The sequence below is a fragment of the Rhinolophus sinicus genome, linkage group LG03 (genome assembly GCF_036562045.2).
Source record: "Rhinolophus sinicus isolate RSC01 linkage group LG03, ASM3656204v1, whole genome shotgun sequence".
In the NCBI taxonomy this organism is placed as follows: domain Eukaryota; kingdom Metazoa; phylum Chordata; class Mammalia; order Chiroptera; family Rhinolophidae; genus Rhinolophus; species Rhinolophus sinicus.
In genome coordinates, this window is record NC_133753.1 from 168,734,106 (window position 1) to 168,752,739 (window position 18,634).

General features: G+C 36.2%; 1 protein-coding gene across 1 annotated transcript in view; it reads right to left on the minus strand.

Moving 5' to 3' along the window:
• Positions 1-424: 424 nt before the first annotated feature.
• Positions 425-18,634, minus strand: part of PARP8 (poly(ADP-ribose) polymerase family member 8) — a 166,458-nt gene continuing 148,248 nt past the window's right edge. The window contains exons 20-27 of the mRNA XM_019736227.2: positions 18,576-18,624; positions 17,330-17,442; positions 17,028-17,100; positions 15,776-15,845; positions 13,150-13,223; positions 11,971-12,040; positions 11,052-11,136; positions 425-802 (exon numbers count right to left, since the gene is read on the minus strand). Of these exons, the coding sequence (XP_019591786.1) occupies positions 700-802; positions 11,052-11,136; positions 11,971-12,040; positions 13,150-13,223; positions 15,776-15,845; positions 17,028-17,100; positions 17,330-17,442; positions 18,576-18,624 (637 nt within the window). The 3' untranslated portion in view covers positions 425-699. The remainder of the gene's footprint in view (positions 803-11,051; positions 11,137-11,970; positions 12,041-13,149; positions 13,224-15,775; positions 15,846-17,027; positions 17,101-17,329; positions 17,443-18,575; positions 18,625-18,634) is intronic.

Here is an 18,634-nt window from a genome sequence, read left to right on the forward strand (position 1 = left end):
ATTCACTGCTTACTGAATATTATTTTCTTTTCATTGAATGAGAATAGAATCGTGGAGCTGTGCCATCTCTGTTGTCAAAACACATATGTGTATATATACACATATATGCACAATCACATTTTGATGCATGACTCTATAGATATGTATATTACAAACTTTTGGGCAAAGCATTGCATCTAAGACCTAATTGTTTTTGTGTAAGGAAAAATAACAGGAGAATAGGAAACATCCTTCTTCAAACATTTGAATGTTCATACTACTAATTATATAGCACACCAGAATGTGCAAACATTATACTTATTGCAAAGTATCTTATAGACGTCATTATAAAATGTTCTCAATTCTATTTTGGTAAGCTAAAGTGTCGGTATATAATACCAAATTTCCAATTAAAGAGTTTAATATAAAAATATCAGCACAAAACTGTTTTTTCAATCTGTTTATTATGTAAGCAACCCACACTTCAGTTTAAGTGCTGTTGTAATTTTATTACTAGATTCCATAACCCTACAAGTGATAAATTTTATACCATTTTAGGTATTTAACGAGATACTTAGAAATACTAAGAAAAAAAATCAGTATTCAAAGGGTGAGTTTTGTTTATAATAACAATAAATTATTTTATCATCTTCTTCAGTTCAAAATCCAGCTTTGAACCCGAGGAAGGCTTTCAAATCATGTTAATTAAGTGGTGGTCCTTTAACCAGTAGCAGTTTGATTACCAATTACTCGAAGGATCTCTTTGTGAATGCCTCCTTCCTGTGTGTTAATATTTGCATCTCCCACTTGGCCATCTTCATAGCTAAAGCACAAAACAGAAATATAAAACATTCAAAAAATTGAAAGAATCAAAAATTTTCAGAAAGCATTTACAACGGCTTAGAAATGTTATCTGATACCTAAAATAGAACCCAATATAATCAATAGCAGAAGACAGTTATTTCTCAGTTGCATTTAACAATATGTTTGCATTGCTAAACAGAGAAGAGCTTACATCACCAAACATCTGGTTATTCTTTGTCATGCCATGATTTGCCCCTTCCTTCCTTTTAAACATTTTCATCCCCACTTAAAGCATTGCCTGAGTTGCAGGAAGCATCCCGAGTCTTGGCCTTGTACCCATTTCCCAGAGCATTGTTATATGAAGCCCACTGTGAAAGCACATACGTACCAACCTCACCCTACATCACCCTACGTCCCTTAGGTTACTCCTACTACTTAAATCATTTATTTTCTGAACAGTGACACTCTAAGAAGTTACTTTCTGCCACTGCTCCTTTGCCAGGCCTGCCTTCTAATTATTATTCTGTTGTAATCAGTGCTGCATTTTTATTTTCTTATCACTGGTTGCTCTATTTGGTCTGACTATAACTTATTCTTATTTATGCTGGTACTTCACATAAGAATGCAAGTATGCTAAGTTTAGCTAAGCAATAGAAGTGAAAATATCACATTAAAGGACAGCAATTACTAAGTTCTTTAGAGAGGAATAATTACATTTTAGATGATAATTTATTTCCTCAAATAAACTTTCTTGGGCAATAAAAATTTCCCAAGAAGGAATTTTTAAACTTCCCTGATAATATTCAGAATAGGTGATGAATTAATTTTACTTCATAAAAATGACTTCAAGACAGAAGCTTTACAGAAGTGGTAATTACTTCAAAATAGATAATCAGGGATGCAAGCACAGTCTCAAAGATTAATGTGCGCCAGTCTTTTCCTCACTATACATAAATTCTCCAGAAATAGCACAATACAGGAAAATGAAACAGATGACATAAGCAATGAGAACTTAGGTCCTTACATAATACACTGCTTAAACACCTAGTGATAATTGCATTTGTATCACGTTTAAACTCCTAAGAACTGACCTAAGGTTGCCTGTCAACTTGTTAGTTCTTACCATACAACTGTGTGTGTGCGTGTGCATGTATATATATATATATATATATATATATATATATATATATATATATATATATATATATATATATATATACACACACACACAAACACAAAACACTCAATGGTGAAACATTAGTGTAAAGAAAAGAATGGGATACGTAGTATACAGCCCAGTTATAAGTTTTTTCTGAAATCAAACATAAGTGCCCTGGTTAAGAACTATAAGAATCTGTAAAGTGAAATGCATTAGAATTGTCCAAATCTAATCAGGTGCTTTGTGGCTAACTATATAAAGATATATTTTATTGGGCAAGTAAAATATGTTATTGTGGTTTTTATATAAATTCTGGCTACCCACTGGACTAAGGGTAGACTAAGCCATCTATAATTCTGCACCAAGGCTGGGGTGGCAAACTGCCTGACAACTGGGCCCAAGGGAGATAATGCTGTCTTACCAAGCCAATCCAGCTGGGTCCTCTAGGACTTAGAATATGGACAGCAAAAGAGAAAGGGAACAAAACAGACACAAAGAAAACCATTGTCCTTTGAGAGAAGTGGGAAGAATAGAAGGTCTTACAACTGTTTTGGTTCTTAATGGCTTCCCAATTTCAAATACCAGTCCATATATACTAGCTCTACTCTTAATTTCTTAATATGTCTTTGCGTTTGTTCTATTGGTACAGTGAATACACCTACTACGTCCTCTATATTTTGGACACAATGTTGAATAAGTATGCTTGGCCTAACTGACATCCAGCCTACATATGACATCTCCATTCCTTTTAATTTGAAGTTGACCTTTGATTAAGATTGTCTGTAATACATTATAAATTCGTATTTTTCCCTCAATCCAATGCAATCATTCTTCTCACCCTACATCTCTATTGACAAGTACTAACAATGGTTGCCCATGGCCTCCTAGTGGATGAACTCAGGAGAATGTATCCTCTATGTCTAGCATGTGGTACAGTTGACTGCTATTGCTCTTTAAGTTATACTATCTCTTCATGCCCTACTTAGTCCTTTGATTATTAATTCTCAGTCTCTCTCACTGAATCCTCTTCCCTAGCCTCTCATTTCAATGCTGGTTTTATCCACAATTCACTTCTCAGTGTTCTCTCTTCTCATGATATGTAAACTCTCAATTATTTCAGTCTCTCCTACTGTTTTAACTATCACCCACATGTTGATTCCCAAACTGTATCTCCAATCCTTACATCATTCCCTAACTATAATTTTCACACAAAAAATCGCAAGACTAAACTAAATTTTTAATCCCGAGTCTGCTCCTTTTTACTCTATCAATGTCCCAATTTGAGTACCATCATCTACCCACTTTCCAACAAGAAAACTTCAGTCATCCTTGGCTCTTCCACACGCCTAAATCCAATAAATAATTGAGCTATCTTGCTTCCATTTCCCTAATTATTTCCAGCTGAATCTTCTCTTCATCCAAATGCCATTACCTTCCTTTAGGTCTTCATCATCATTCATCTAAATGAGTGATTTTCAAGCTGCAGATTCTGTACAATTAGCAGGCTTTGACACTAATTTAGGTTGTCCAGGCTAGCATTTGTCGATGACATTAGAATAGTACAGAGGATACTGACTGCACCACACAAAGTAAGCACTGTGTTTCCCCAAGTCACAATGTAAACGCATCTCTTCTTACAGTGAGAAATATTAATCTAGACTATTGTAATAGCATTATAACTCATCTCTCTGTCTCCACACTTATCCCCATCATCCCTCCTACAAGACCAGCTAGAGTGATACAAATGGCTATCATCTTACTTGCAAAACAAAGTTCAGTGTCACTGGCATGGCACATGGCATGCCAGGGTCCTTCATAATCCAACCCTAAACTTCCTCTCCACTTGTGTCCCATCACTAACCCCTCCCTCTATTTTCCAGTCAAATCAAAAAGTTTGGTATCCCCAAATATTACACGTTCACTGACACTTAAAAAGCTTTTGAAGTTAATGGAGAGGAGACGCCCTTCCTTTAAGTAAACTGTAATAATTTAAGATAGAAAGAGCATAAGGGGAGGAGACAGCAGAGAGCAAGAGAGAGATTGAAGTCAAAAGTTATCAATCAAAATGCACATTTTCCCATTGTCCATGAAGCTTGCAAGGAAGCCCAACGGCCCATAGGTTGAAGGATAAAACCAGCCAGAGGCATTCAGATGTCTTAAACTCTGACTCATATATAATAATAAAGGAAAAACAAACTACCATTTGATGTGGCCAACTGGTGACTTACTAGTGGATTAGGACATTGCTTACAATATGGCATACAGAATACTTTGCAGCTATTTATTAGCACTGCAGACAAACACTTGGTTGTTAATGTGAAGTTCTTTTAAGTCCAGAAAGCAAAATTTGAAAAACAGAACAAGAAGGGTATCAACAGGGAAACGATACACGTGACTGGGGTTTTAAGAAGGAAAAGTGAAACTACTGAAAAGGAGACAAAAATTACTTATGTTCCCAGGAGAAAAATTTTAATTAAAAAAATAAATAAACAAATTAATTCACTTTAAAAGTTATGAGACAGAAAAATAAGACAATAGATGGAATTTAACTGTCCGGAACTCTTTTGAGTATGTCAAGACATTTCATGGATAAAAACTTTTGAATGTTTTGACAACCTTTATTCTCAAACTGATATAGCAGCTTTTTGAAGGTTTTAAGATTGGCACACATAAATTTGTTTTCTGTCTCCCTAGATCTGGAACCCGGACATGATAGCCCTGTTTTCTGTTAGCAATAGAAAGCAGAAGTTCACTGTGAACTGAATGATAAACCAGCACTTGCCAAAGTTCCTATGAGAAATCTGATGCTATTTCATAGCCCATGTATTGTCTCTCCATCAACTTAGAACATTCAGTCTTTGGTCATTGTTTTCATTCAACAATGTGTTACAAGTTTCTGCATGAGACATGAGACTCCCACACACAGACAGACCTTGCATTTTTGCCAGGGGAGATAACAGAGTTATGCAAATAACTGTCGGACAAGGCAGCCTGGGAGGTACAAAGAAAGGGCGAGCAAAATTCAGAGAATAGACTGCTATCATGCCTGACTGGGACACCACAAAAGGCTCCAGTGAAAAGACCAAGTGGTTAAGACTCAAAAGATTGGCCAAAGGATAAGCTGCGGAGAAAGCCAGTCATTTGGACTGACTGCTGAGCAAAGGCACAGTAGTGGGAAAAACAATCCCGTGCTTGGGTAATAATTTTATTCAGTCAGTGATTTGTACAGGTAATTGCAGTAAGGTAAACAGGCTCTATGTTGCAGAAGGCCATGTTTGTTTTTATGTGTTAAAAACTACCAGCCTGTACGAGCAAGGAATCATCAAAACTCTGCTTTTGGAAAAATAATGCTGTATGAATAGTATCATCTTAAAATTTTATATGCATAGAAATGTACGCTACACCCTAAAAGATGAACCGTAGTTAACCCTAAGTGGGGATATTATGGGTGATTTTATCCTTTTCTGCTTAGCTTTGATTTCAGTTTCAGTACATTACACAGAATGTAATAATGGTAACGTTTAATAAATCTGGCATTGCACAAAACAAATTAGGAACAATGAAGAAGTTAGGAGCATGGAGAATAACTAGTCTTTTTTTTTTGGTGTACTCTGGGGGAGAGAATGATATATCCATGGAAACAAAAGTAGTGATGGGAGAAAACTGAAAAGATAAACTTGGGAGCTGATGTCCATAGTGAGCGAGGAAAAGGAAACCGAAAACTATAGCTCAGGTTTCCAGTCTCTTTGATGTGTAAAATTACTGCATAGGTTGGGGAAGTTGAGACATTGGTTAGGGGATTTAGCAATGATAGGTTCCAGTTTGTACATACTGATTTTAAGGTATTAGCAGACTTTCTGAGGGGAAATACCCAGCAAGCAGTTATAACATGGGCATTTCATTCATTCCTGATTACAGGCCAAGCACTATGTGAGGAACACAAACACAAGTGAGCCATGTAGTCCCCAACCTCAAGAAGTATACAAAGCAGTGAAGACCAGGCATAGGAGAGTAACCCAATGATAAAAGCATGCTCAGGGCATTACATAGTAACACAAAGAAGCAGCACGAAGGAGCCAAGGCAAGTTTCTGGGAGGACAGGACACACAGTAAAGATGTCAAAGAGGAGTGGGAATTAGATAAATAAGTATGAGGGGAGAGAATGGAAGAGATAATCCAGGCTTAGTGGAGAAAGAAAAGAACAAAAGTATGGAAGTGTGAAAATGACAGCACACAGTTCAGGCTATAAAGCGTCTTGAGGTGAGAAATGGTTGGCGGTGCAAATGGTGGGCCATGAGGCTGGGGATCAGATCTCCTTGACCTTCCAATGCATTGGGACTGACGGAAGAACAAAGGGCTGAATAGTCGGTTCCCTTTGTGAAGGAGTCTGGACTTCATCTTATAAGGAGTGAGCAGCTGCTGAAAGAGTTTTAAGCAGGGGGCTGATGTAGCAGTTGAAATCTTGGAAACAGATCTGGGACGGAGACAGAGAAATTGGATTTATTATAGACTGGGGATAAACCAAAGTTCCCCGATTGTATCAGCTTGGTGTCACACTGCTTCACTGAGCCATGACTGATGTTCTCTGTCACCTAAATTTATAAATAAGTTGTCTCCTCACTATGTTCCCAGTCGAACACTGTTTATCTTTTGCAACATCATGATGAAAGGTATCTCTTATTTTACTCAATACCCATCACATGGTTCTTATTTTATAAATTTTTCTTGTATCTGCCTCTTTAGATACATTTTCAAACTTTGACCTAAAAGAAAAACCACATATAATCCAAGATATTTTCCTTTTTGCTTTGGTCTTTATTTATTCATTAGAAATTTATGACAAGCTACCACGCATCAGGTTCCATGCAAGGTGCTACAGGGCATTCAGCAGAGTCAAAAAACAAGAGGAGGAGTCAGCCCTTTAGGAGCTGACAGCCTGCCTGGTGGAGGAGTCAGACACAAGGAAAAAACTGAATTTTAAATGGAAGTTCTGTAGGGAGTTGTAGGAACGCCAGGAAGAGATTAAGCTTGCTTAGGAGCTTATGGGAGTGGTGCATCTGAGCTAGACCTTGAAAGATAAAATAGACTTCGGACAGGGATTCCTAAAACCGATCTGCTTGACTTAAGAACCTGAAAATACTCTCTTTTCTGCAGATGTTTTATTTGGTCTTCCTGTTGTTAAATTTCTGAACTTCTTAATATGTTTTGAGAAATAGGAGGGAGTATATATCTTAAAATTTAATTAATAGACAAAATATCGAAATAATTCATTGGCAGATCTGCCTGCCCTAAATCAATGAAAAACTGGAGCATTAAACGTGTAGGCTGTAACATCAAATAAGCAGGATATGCAAACCTAGTGTTTCTGAACCTCTCCTTGGTCCCAGACAGATGAGAGAGAAGACACACTCCCATCTCTTAGAGTTCTCGCTACGGCAGTGGTGGGGGAACATGGCACTGGATACACCTATTCTGTTAACTTGCCAAATCATAAATGACCTTCTCTTGGATTTTATGATTTAACCCTACTTATGAAAAATACCAACAGTAAGTTTCCTTCTCTGGCTCTAAAAGTCCCATTCACTGTGAAATAAACATTTTTGTTGTACTATATATGACCAAAGCACAATATGTCTATTTGGTTTTCACATCCCTTGTTTAAGCCCAGCTTTTGTCCCCTTTTAAAAAGCTGCCTTATTTCTACATATTGACCCTAAAGTCTTTGTATATACACGTCACAGGTCAGTAATGAAATCAGGCTTTAGCAACAATTACTAAAATTGCTAAAAATTTTTGATTGGCTAGAATCTGTTCATAACATCTGAATTATTACATTATTACATTTTGCCTGGAGCATTTATATTTGATTAAGTTTATTCATTTTGGAATTTTCCAACAAAATTTTTTCAAACTTTGCAGTCTCCTTTTATTTCTCTAAGGGATCTCATCCTTTAAATTTTACTTTGTTTTTTTTTTTTTTGATACATAGTCCGTTCCCTAAAATTTCCCAATTTTTCTGTCTGCTTGTTATTGTTTACTTGATGGAAAGAATGTGATTGGGCTATCAAATAACTATTCTATTATCTCCTTCACCCTAGAAATCCAATTAACATGGAAGTTACTTTAATTTTTAGTATTTTCACTGAACAGATAAAAAGGCACATTAATTTATATACTACTCATCAGACCAAGCTTCTAACATAAGAGATCACATAACATATATATATAAAAAATAATAGAAATTGACTTTCTGTCTGAAAATGGTATATTTTCACTTCTTTCTCATCAATTTATTCTTTACCTAGACATTACCACTCAGGAGGGAGGCACGTCACTGGAACTCTTTGATTACATCTTTTATAAAGAAAGAAAATGATGGGTGTAATTAGAATGTACATTCATTAGTGAATGGATTCTCTTTTTGATGTGCTTTGAATCTTATCAGTTTTCCTTAATTAGTCCCTTCTCTCCTGAGGGTGCAGAGAAAAAGGATGAACTCTCATTTGTATTTATGAAAAAATGAAAATCATTATCTTAACAGAATTCTTTCCTTTGTATCATTTCAAAAGTTATCTGAATATACTGGAAGTGTTTTCTCCTCTTTTCTTCAGATGGTCTTTCCTCAATTTTTTCTTCTTATGAAATACAGAAAAAAAATCCTTCTCTCCAGTAAACAAACACATATACACACCCCACACTTATCTCCCTACAAACTTATTTTACATATAATTTATGTAAAATTTCGAGGAATTAATGCTTGAATGCTCACTGCCTGCTTAAATATCTAAAGTTGTTTATTATCTCAGTAAATTTGAATTTTAGCAAGATGCCAAAAGGAGATTAACTGATTAATGTCAGGTTAAGGAAAGGACTTTGGAGTTGACTTTTCTGTCAAAATCTTAAGGTCTCTCAATCAAATAACTTTGTGATTGGATGTGTCTTTCGGAAGGCCAATCTTCTAACAGTGGATAATTGTCAAGACGATCAAAAATGAAGGGAAATAATATTTAATGAATGCCTTTCCATGGAGACCTGCATTGTGTAAACTTAATCCTCATAATTATTTTAAAAGGCAGTGAGTGTGCAGACAGCTTTCGGGAGCCTCCATACCCACATGGCGCCCTTCTCTACCTTGCATTCTGCCCCTGGAGCCTGCCGTGGATGGACTCCCCCAGTAGGTTGCCTTGCCCTCCATTCTGGTAGGGTTTGACCAATGCGGAGTCCCAGTAGGACACTGCAATAGGTTGAAGGCAAGGTTCCCTCGGTTCCAGCCCCAGGGGTGCCTCAGTGCCTCAGCACAAGGCTGTGACTCCTTTCAAAGCTGCTGGACTAGAAAGGGCTCTACCTACCAGGTTCTGGTAACTGCTTCCTGTCTTGATCCTTTTGGACATACGGATATATATAACAGCTTTGGTGCTGCTAGATCTAGGCTGCTATATTAGGCCTCTGGTTTGCTATAACCAAACCTTTGTAAGCAATCTACTTGCGGCTGATAGAAATTATCACGTTGTCTATGATTTCCTGTTGGAATTCTGGCAAATACAGGTAGATACGTTATTCTACTGTATCTACTGATGGTACTATATTGTATCTACTGATGAGACTTAAGAGAGATTATGCGACTTGGCAGATGTCGCCTTACTAACAACTGGTGAGCCTGGACACAAACTGATCAAAGCTGGTGTTCTTTCCATTATACTCATTGCTGCCTTGACATTAAAAAAGAAATATACAGGGGCGGCTGGTTAGCTCAGTTGGTTAGAGCATGAGCTCTGAACAACAGGGCTGCCGGTTTGATTCACACATGGGATGGTGGGCTGCACCCTGCACAACTAGATTGAAAGAACAATGACTTGGAGCTGATGGGCCCTGGAGAAGCACACTGTTCTCCAATATTCCAGAAAGAAAAGAAAAGGGAAGGGGAGGGGAGGGGGGGGGGAGGGGGAGGGGGAGGGGGAGGGGGAGGGGAGGGGAGAGGAGGGGAGGGGAGGGGGAGGGAAGGGAAGGAAAGGAAAGAAGGAAATAAAGAAAGAAACATATAAACATGTACATGTCTCATAATATGTAATTTATGCATTAATATGCATCATATGCACATAAGATACATAGATACATAATACATAAATCTGTTACCATCAGAAATTCAGTTTTCATACCACCCAAAAAAAAAACCTGACAGTTTGTAAAATTTTCATTGTGAATAGTCAATAAGCTAACATATCAAATGCTGTAGGCCTATGCTATGACTACACTATATATTGAAGCACTATATATTGAATCTTGATGTAGTTAATACAAAATAATTATGTATTATTTTGACATAGCTTATAAAAAACAAGCCAGTGCATATTTCCAGCTTCTTTTCAGAAAACAATATAAAAGTACCAGATATATTCAATTCTTCTGAGGTCCTTTCTGTGACAGAACCATGGATGAAGAAGGAACAGACATAGGAAAAGGATTGGGATTCAAACAAGGATATAGGTGAAAATCAAACAGGCCTCCCACACTCATTTATTTAGGAACAAAAAATAATGCTTTTATATTTTAATGCAGCGCTTATGATACTGCTGTGTCAAAAAGCATCTACATCAATATGCAGTATATTGCCAGCCTATATTATATGGAATATAGATCAACTTTCTATAGGGACAAGACCTTCTCATTATTACTTTCTTCGTTCCCTGTCTGAATTAACATGGAAGTTACTTTAATTTTTAGTATTTTTACCTTCTCATTATTGCTTTCTTCGTTCCCTGTCTGAATATTTTTAAATATATAAAAATAAAGAATGTATGTGTACATGTATGTATGCATACATCTATATAAATATCTGTGTAATATATAGGTAAATATACATATATACACGTATACATACATATACACACACAGAGACAGATGGCTAAAGATAATTTTTTTCTTCAGCTCTTCTAAGTTAACAGCATTTAAACATCACTGTTTTTTATAGCTTATTAAAATAAGACAAAAATATTAAGTTGATGACAAATCTGTTATATATTGGCAGTTAAAGTGACCAAATAATAATGCAGTCCCTACTACCTAATTTATGGAGAAGACGGTAACACACGATTTGAGCCTTAACACTTACACAAAAAAGAATCGAGTGCAGACATGATCAGTATTTGGGACGACCCATATCTCTCCATGTTTGTGCAGGTCAGGTGAGGTGATCACTGTGAGTGGAAGATACAATTAAAGAACTGTTTTATTCTAAGTTACTATAGCCCTTCTCTCCGAAATTTAAAAGCAAAAATAAATGCACAAATTAACATATGAAAAATGTTTACCCTTATCATCAAGAAATGTAAATAAAAGCAATGAGATGCTATGTAACAATTTTATGTTTCCAACAGGATTAGTATAACAATAGGAAGGTAATCACTTATGTTTGATCAAAAGCAGATACATAGGTCCTGCCTTGGGCACAATGTAGAAAGCAATTTCGCGTCCTATATAACTATCAAGTGTTGAAAACTTACAAGACAGTTAAAAATCCCAAGGCAAGGATAAATTCTAGCCAAAGTCAGAATTTAAAGCAAGAACAAAGAAAAGTATATGATCTTGCAAACTGCCTATTAATTTTTCTTTCCCAAGTGCAGAATAGAAGAATAATTTCAGTGTAGGAACAGGAAGACCTATTGGGTTATCTTCTCAGGGCTTGGTTCATCTTTGCAATTTTTCATAATATTGTACATTCAAAAATCAACTGAAAGAGGAAGGTGGCATATTAACAAAAGAGACAAGCAATACTTGATCAGAAAGATATAATTACCGTTCTAAAATAGCTGCCAAGAATAAAATAAAACACGGTCTGAACTCTTGCCAACTTTGCTCTTTGCTTTTAACCTCTAGCATCTCTATTGTACCGTTTTCCATTTGGGACCTTAGGGAAGGTCATAAGAAATAATGCGTTCACTATTCTAAGCATTCTGTAAATATATTCAAGTTCGCAAATACAGAGCAGTTAGGGAATTAATGACATGAGGTTTGCAAAGCTTTCACCTTACCTTCACATAAGGCTATGCATTTTAAGTTACGGCTTTGCAGGAATTGGGATTGCTGTCCTTTCTTCTGTGACTAAATTCCAAAAGAATTTAAAAATTAGAGTGAAAATGAGACACTCAATTGTTCATCATTAAAAAATAACAGTCACTGAGATAGCTCTAGATGTTTTTCTTAAAAGGCCTATCAAGTCTCGCAGCAGTATCATTGAACTCTCTCTTAATGGCAAGCTATATTTGTTACATCATTTAATTTCCGTACATAATCATTATTAAATCACTCTCAAGTAAGTGAACTAAAAAAGGCTAAATTCAAGTTTAATAGCCCTACAACATAGAATTAGAACCTAAATTTATTTTTACTGGAAGCCTGAAATCTTTATTTCAAGAGAAACAAAATTCAAGTTACACAATCTTTTCAAACATTAAACTCTATTATTCCAGATGGCCTAACTACATAAAATCAACCCATTTTTATAGCATCATTAAGCCACAGAGGTATCAGAAATGCCTCATGTGGAAAATATGGGGTTTTAGATACTGGATTAGTTATATTCTTTTTTTTAAATTTAAAGTCACATTATTCATGAGATGGATTTTTAATTTGTCCAAAATGTATGTATTTTCGGAAACAAGGGACTTGTGTTTGCTCTTCTCTCTGCCTGGAATGTTCTTCCTCCCAGAGAGCCAAATAGTATCCGCACTTACCTACCATAGATCTTTATTCAAATAGAACCTTCTCAGAGCATTCTTTCCTGACTACCTCACTTAATATTCATTCTAGTTCTATCTTTCATCCCATAGCATTCAACATCCCTTTCCTGATTTTTCTCTATAATATTTACCACCATCTAGCATTCTTTCTATGTAAATACATATTCAGCTTATTTATATCCATTCAGTAAAATGTAGGCTCCAAGAAGATTTGTTTACTTTTGATTATCACTGTAGCCCAACGTCTAAGAGAGTCTCTAACATTACGGTAGGAGCTCAATACTTGTTGAATATTTACTGAACAAAGGCATTTTGGTGATTACACTTAAGGGTGAGTTTTATTCCTTTATGCGTAGTGACCACTTATAATAATTCTGCAGACTTCAAAAGCCCAAGTATTTATGGAAATCTTGCTGGCTAATGGAGCCTGAGTTCACTTATCGTATGCAGTCAGTCAAGCTGCTACAACACCTGTGACGCATTGCTGCTTTTACTGCTTGAAGCCGGCTCATCCTTGGCTGACACCTTCTGCTTCTTGTTCATCCCTGAAAACATCAGCAAAACCATAACTTAGGAACAAAGCTGTATGACGCAGCTCAAAATACAATCCATCTGCACTGCAAAGTTCCACTTTAGGCAAAGGTTGGGTTGTATCAGGCCACTGATGGTCACAGTGGGCTCTCGCGGGAGCAGCTGTGGTGCCCTCAGCACCGTGGACAGTCTGTGGGTTTCAGCAGTCTTGGTGGAGTTAGAAAGTAGAAAATCCAGTTGGTTTTTCTTTGCATTGAAACAGGGATAGAAAATTCTCTTGCATAAAATTGATACGATAAAATTCTTAAAACTTGGTTTTGAGAGGCTTTTTAGACCCTTTCATTCCTACCATCTGGTTAGTAGAAAGAGAAGATAAGGGGTGGGAAATATGAACGTAAAAAAATATTTATACTGCAACTTAACTTCATGGACTGTTGACACATGATCAATTCCATATAGAATTTACTACTTCTCCCAGTAAAGAAAAATTATGTAAGTCCTTTTGTCTATGATACTCAAAATCTTAGCTTACTCTTTTAATGCTATGATTTTTTACTGTGTAAGTTTTTAGACAAAACAGAACTAAAATTCCTATCTGTCTTATGAGAGTTTGGTAGATTTATACCTATAGTTTACTTGAAAATGCTCATCTACTGTTCTGAAGTGAAGAGGCGTGTTCTTGTTTTTGTTGCTGTTTCAATAGAAGGCTTAAGGAGAATGGGCAAAAAGCCTATGGACCAAATTACAAATGGTGTGGATGGAATCTTTTCCAAGACAGACGATTCTGTTCTCCACCTCCGAGACTTGCAGCCCTCAGAACCAACTACGAAGCTACTTCATCTTACTGTAGTGGCTCTTACATTTTTTCCTGATCTAAGTCACTTCAGAATTTGATGACAGCTGTGGACCCTCTCAGACAAATCAACATTCACACCGACGGATTTTACATCCATTTGTATCCCCCACAATCCTTTCCATGAATCCATCTAGAGTCCGTACACCAGTATAAGCAGAAAAATCACAATACCTGATGATTTTGTTGCATTTTTCCGTATCTATGCTGAGGATGTGTTCAATTATTTAAATTTGTTTTACATTGTTTTATTCTATTCTGTTTTAATGAGATTTAGACTCTGATTTATGCTGATTGTTTTCTCCATTGAACTATGTTATTCTATTTCTTACACTATCTTATTCTTCCTGGTATTTCTTTTCGTAGTGTTATTTTGGTATATTGTACTTTCAAAGACCCCTGCAACAATGTTTCTCAAGCCATATGCTTTTCTACAATGTGACTGCCACTCTCACATCAGGAGATGGAGTCTAATTCCCCAACCGTGAACATGGAAGGCCTATGACTGCTTTGACCAGTAGTGTGCGGGAAGTCATGCCATGAGTCTTCTGACGCCGGCTCAGAAAAGGTAATGGAGGGTCTCCCTAGTGCTCTTAGGACATGTGCTCTAGAAAAGGTCAAGGTGAGTCACCCAGAAACACCTTGCTGTGATTGAAAGAGCATGAACTTGGGCAGAGGATTTGGAGAGGTAGGCCTGGTCAACATTCACCTGCTTATTAGACCCCTCTAAATATGCTTTTCTGTAATGTGGGGATCTTAACACTTACCATCCAGGCACCATGTGAACATCATCTCCTGAAGTCATTTAATGTAATCATACACACACACACATACACATGCACACACACCCAACTATATATGCAGCTTTATGAATATAAAAGCATTTAAAAGTCTAAAGGGAAATATGCTGAATACCGAGGTTATAGAAAAGGAGGAAAATATTTCATCTGTTACTGTACACAATTCTGTATAGTTTCAATTTCTTTATGTTTAAACAAAATAAATCATTGTTCTAAAAAACTACACTGATTGCTGTAAAATATTCCAAAAAATTAAAAAAATGCAAAGAAGAAATTATCCCGAATTCCACTATCTGAGGGTAATAACTGTTAACAATTTGGTGATCATTCTTTCCATATTTTGAATTTACCAGGCTCCTCCTCAGCACATGCTTTCAATTTATTCTAAAATGATTTTTTTTCACACACTCTCATCAAAACATTAACAAGAAGTTGCCAATAAGTAGGATGATTTTAAGGGTGTTTTTCTAATCCTAAATTTTCCATACTATTCAAAAATTCTTTATGGGATATATAATAATCCCAAAAGATAAGAAGTTGGCATGATATAGAATTATACTCAATGGTGGTGGATTAGTATGTATGAATATTTTTCAGTGCTCTACATAATGCTCTGTACATACTATATTCTCAATATTTACTTGTGGAGAGAATCAATATAGAAACTATTGAAACACAATTAAAATTAATTTTGAAGTTGGCAAGACATATGTACCTTCATATACACTAGGGGAATTATTATAAATTCATCTCGACAGGTGAGCTTTGTTTTGCTTCTGACATTTATGAAATAAATTAATATAAATATACCACAACAGCTTCAGTTACGTGATAGAAAATTGTGCCTGGCATATATAACAATAAAAATACAAAATCTAATAAATTTGATGTTAGAAATGAAATACCAGCTTACCTGAGTAACCAAATGATATGCTTGACATTGGACTAAGATAGATTCCACTTCCGTACATTGCACCGTGGAGCTAAAATGGGAAAAGGAGGGAGAGAAGGCAGTTAGTTAATGGTTTAAAATGCTAATATTTTACAAAAGAAGGCATTCCATCTCATGGTGGAGCATTAACTCTTAGAAAATGATAAAGCTTTTATTGCAAGGCCTCATTTGAAAACAGTAATACTGATTTCCTTGTCCTTAACACTCAAGAGTAAGTTGATATATGAAAAATGATAGCCAGAGGAAAAATCCTTTTGCACCCTACCAATGACAAAGAGAGTTACTTATTATGAAGTACTGTAGTAGGTTTTTATGTTAATGCATCTAAAATTCTGAAGACAAGCTGTAACATATGTGACAGAATTTTGATTAGGACTCACATGCTATCACATGATATCAAGTATCCTATTCAGATTTTCATCATACAACTCTGTCATCACATTCTTACCATCTAAATTTTTCAAGTGACAGAGTTTCATTAACTGAAACTCTTCGACTGGTCTGAGAAACTACTCAGAACAATTAAAATTCTCTCTTATCATCTCTATGTTCCAGGGCCCTCTTACCTTATTTAGCATGAATTGAATTGATGGACATTTACGTTTGTGTCATCTCAACTATCCTCAGAGTGTGAGATGTACCTAGCACAGGTGATTGGGTTGAGGATCTCATTTCCTGACCTCCTCACATCATCAGAAGAAAATCAGCTGTCTGAGAATACGTGAAGTGTTGGACATGGAGGACATAAATAAAGATGAGGACGACCCCTGCTCACTCCAAGTGCTGCCCTGGAGGCTGAAAAGCAGGTATCAGATAGCCCTTTGGTAACCAATCTCCAGTTTTCTTATTCTTAGCCCTATCTTTTCTTCTCTTAAAGTATTCACACTGAGGCAGTGCTCAAAAACAGTGTTTAATTAAAAGACAGAATGCTTGTAGGGCTTCACTTTTTGCATGATATTGTTTTTTCTACTTAAGTTTGAAGTGATTTTGCTGTTTTCTCTTAGGAAACTCAGCTGTTTCTTTTCACCCCTGTATCGGTCAATTCTGCTTCAGAGATTTTGTGAAAATTACTTATGCCTATGAAAAATTCCATGTAATTTTTAAAAACCCAAATGCTTCTTCTTTTGCAAGTAAAAACATAACATCAGGATTGCTTACTGAATGTCAGTACTGAAGAATAAGGAGGGCTTGTTAAAGCATTCAGAAAATGTACCTGCAATCTTGTATTCGAAGCAACAACCAGACCATTCCTCAGGATGGAGTGCCAATTTTCAATGTGTGAGCCACTAAAACACAGAGAAGGGCAAGGAAAGAGCAAAAAGATCAGTGATCTTTCAAAGTGGTCACTATATAGTAATCAAGCGTCTTCTCAAAGTTCTGACTTTCCAAGTCAAGTATTACATCGTAGACTATTCAGTGTTAATAGCCAACTACTGAAAGAGAGCATTTTCCTCCCCACACATTTCTGAAGACTGAGGTGGAACGACACCCCCATCCACACTGAGCCATACTCACTGAAAAGCAAAGGTGCTTCCAAAGAGTTTTTTAGCAGCTCTAAAATTGGATTCTTTGGCTGGTGGGCTGCTGAGGAGGAGGAACTGATGTGGGGTATGCATAAACTTCAATTGCTGCCATTGAAAATAATGACAAAGGAATCATGTTACATTCAACATATAATCAGGCTGCTGACAATTTCACATTTTACCTGTTTAAGAATGACCTAGTTTCAAAACCACAGTAAGTTTAGGCTAATGACATTAACGGAACCATCCGTTTAAAACAAAACAACAACACTGCATAAATGATAAATCATATGGAATTGCTGATATGAAGGATAATTCTTCAGGCTAATAGAAAAGGCACAGGAGACAGACAATAATTCAAAGTCATTTATATTTAGCTTTGGAATATACTATGTAATCACGTTCAAGCAGATCTGCCTTGATAAATACATTTCTTTTTAAGAATTTTATTACTGAATTCCCCAAGTATACACTAGCTATTCAACTGGGGAAATATTCTGAGAGTTTGCTAAGCAGAAAAGTTAGTTCAAGATTTTTAAATTGCAAAAAACATCATCACGCTTTATTTGCATATATTTATATAATTGAAACTTGCCTGCATTCAAATATTGTTTCCCCTTTTTTTCACAGAAAGAAATTAAAACACAACCTTTTGGATTAGTTGCTTGACAGAATTTTCTAATTGCTGCCTTTTCAGCTAGGAATATATTTATATAGGAATTCAATATATAGGAATCTCACAGGCTAGAGATTCACAGATGGAACAGCTGAGATTTTAGATACAGTTCTTAGGTGGTGATTGGAAATGAAATCAGAGTCCATTAGCTTTTTCATGATTTTCTAGAGTATCAGGATGATCAGTAAGATATCTGGAGGCACTGTCTTCTCTGATACAGAAAAGTAGAGCTGTGTCAACATGAAACTGACAATGATAAAAAAGCACATTCCCTTTTTCTGGTCAATCTCTAGATAATATTCTTTCCATCACTTGTGGAATAACTATCTCATATTGACTCTTATTTACTTAAAAGGTCAGGGCAGCAGCCTGAATTTGAATTTAATAACTTGGAAAAGCGTGGAGCTGGTGCACATATGGCAATTTCAAACTGAAGAAATTAGGCTTAACCTGAGTTTACTTTACTATCCTGGAAAGGCTGCCTAACAATCACAGGAGTCAGTTCTCCCAACTAATGAGCACCCCGCCCACTTCCATATGTACAGGTGAAAAAAAGACTTACCCTGTTAACTGGTAGTTTCACAATATGTGACCTATTACTTGAAATAACCCTGAAATTAA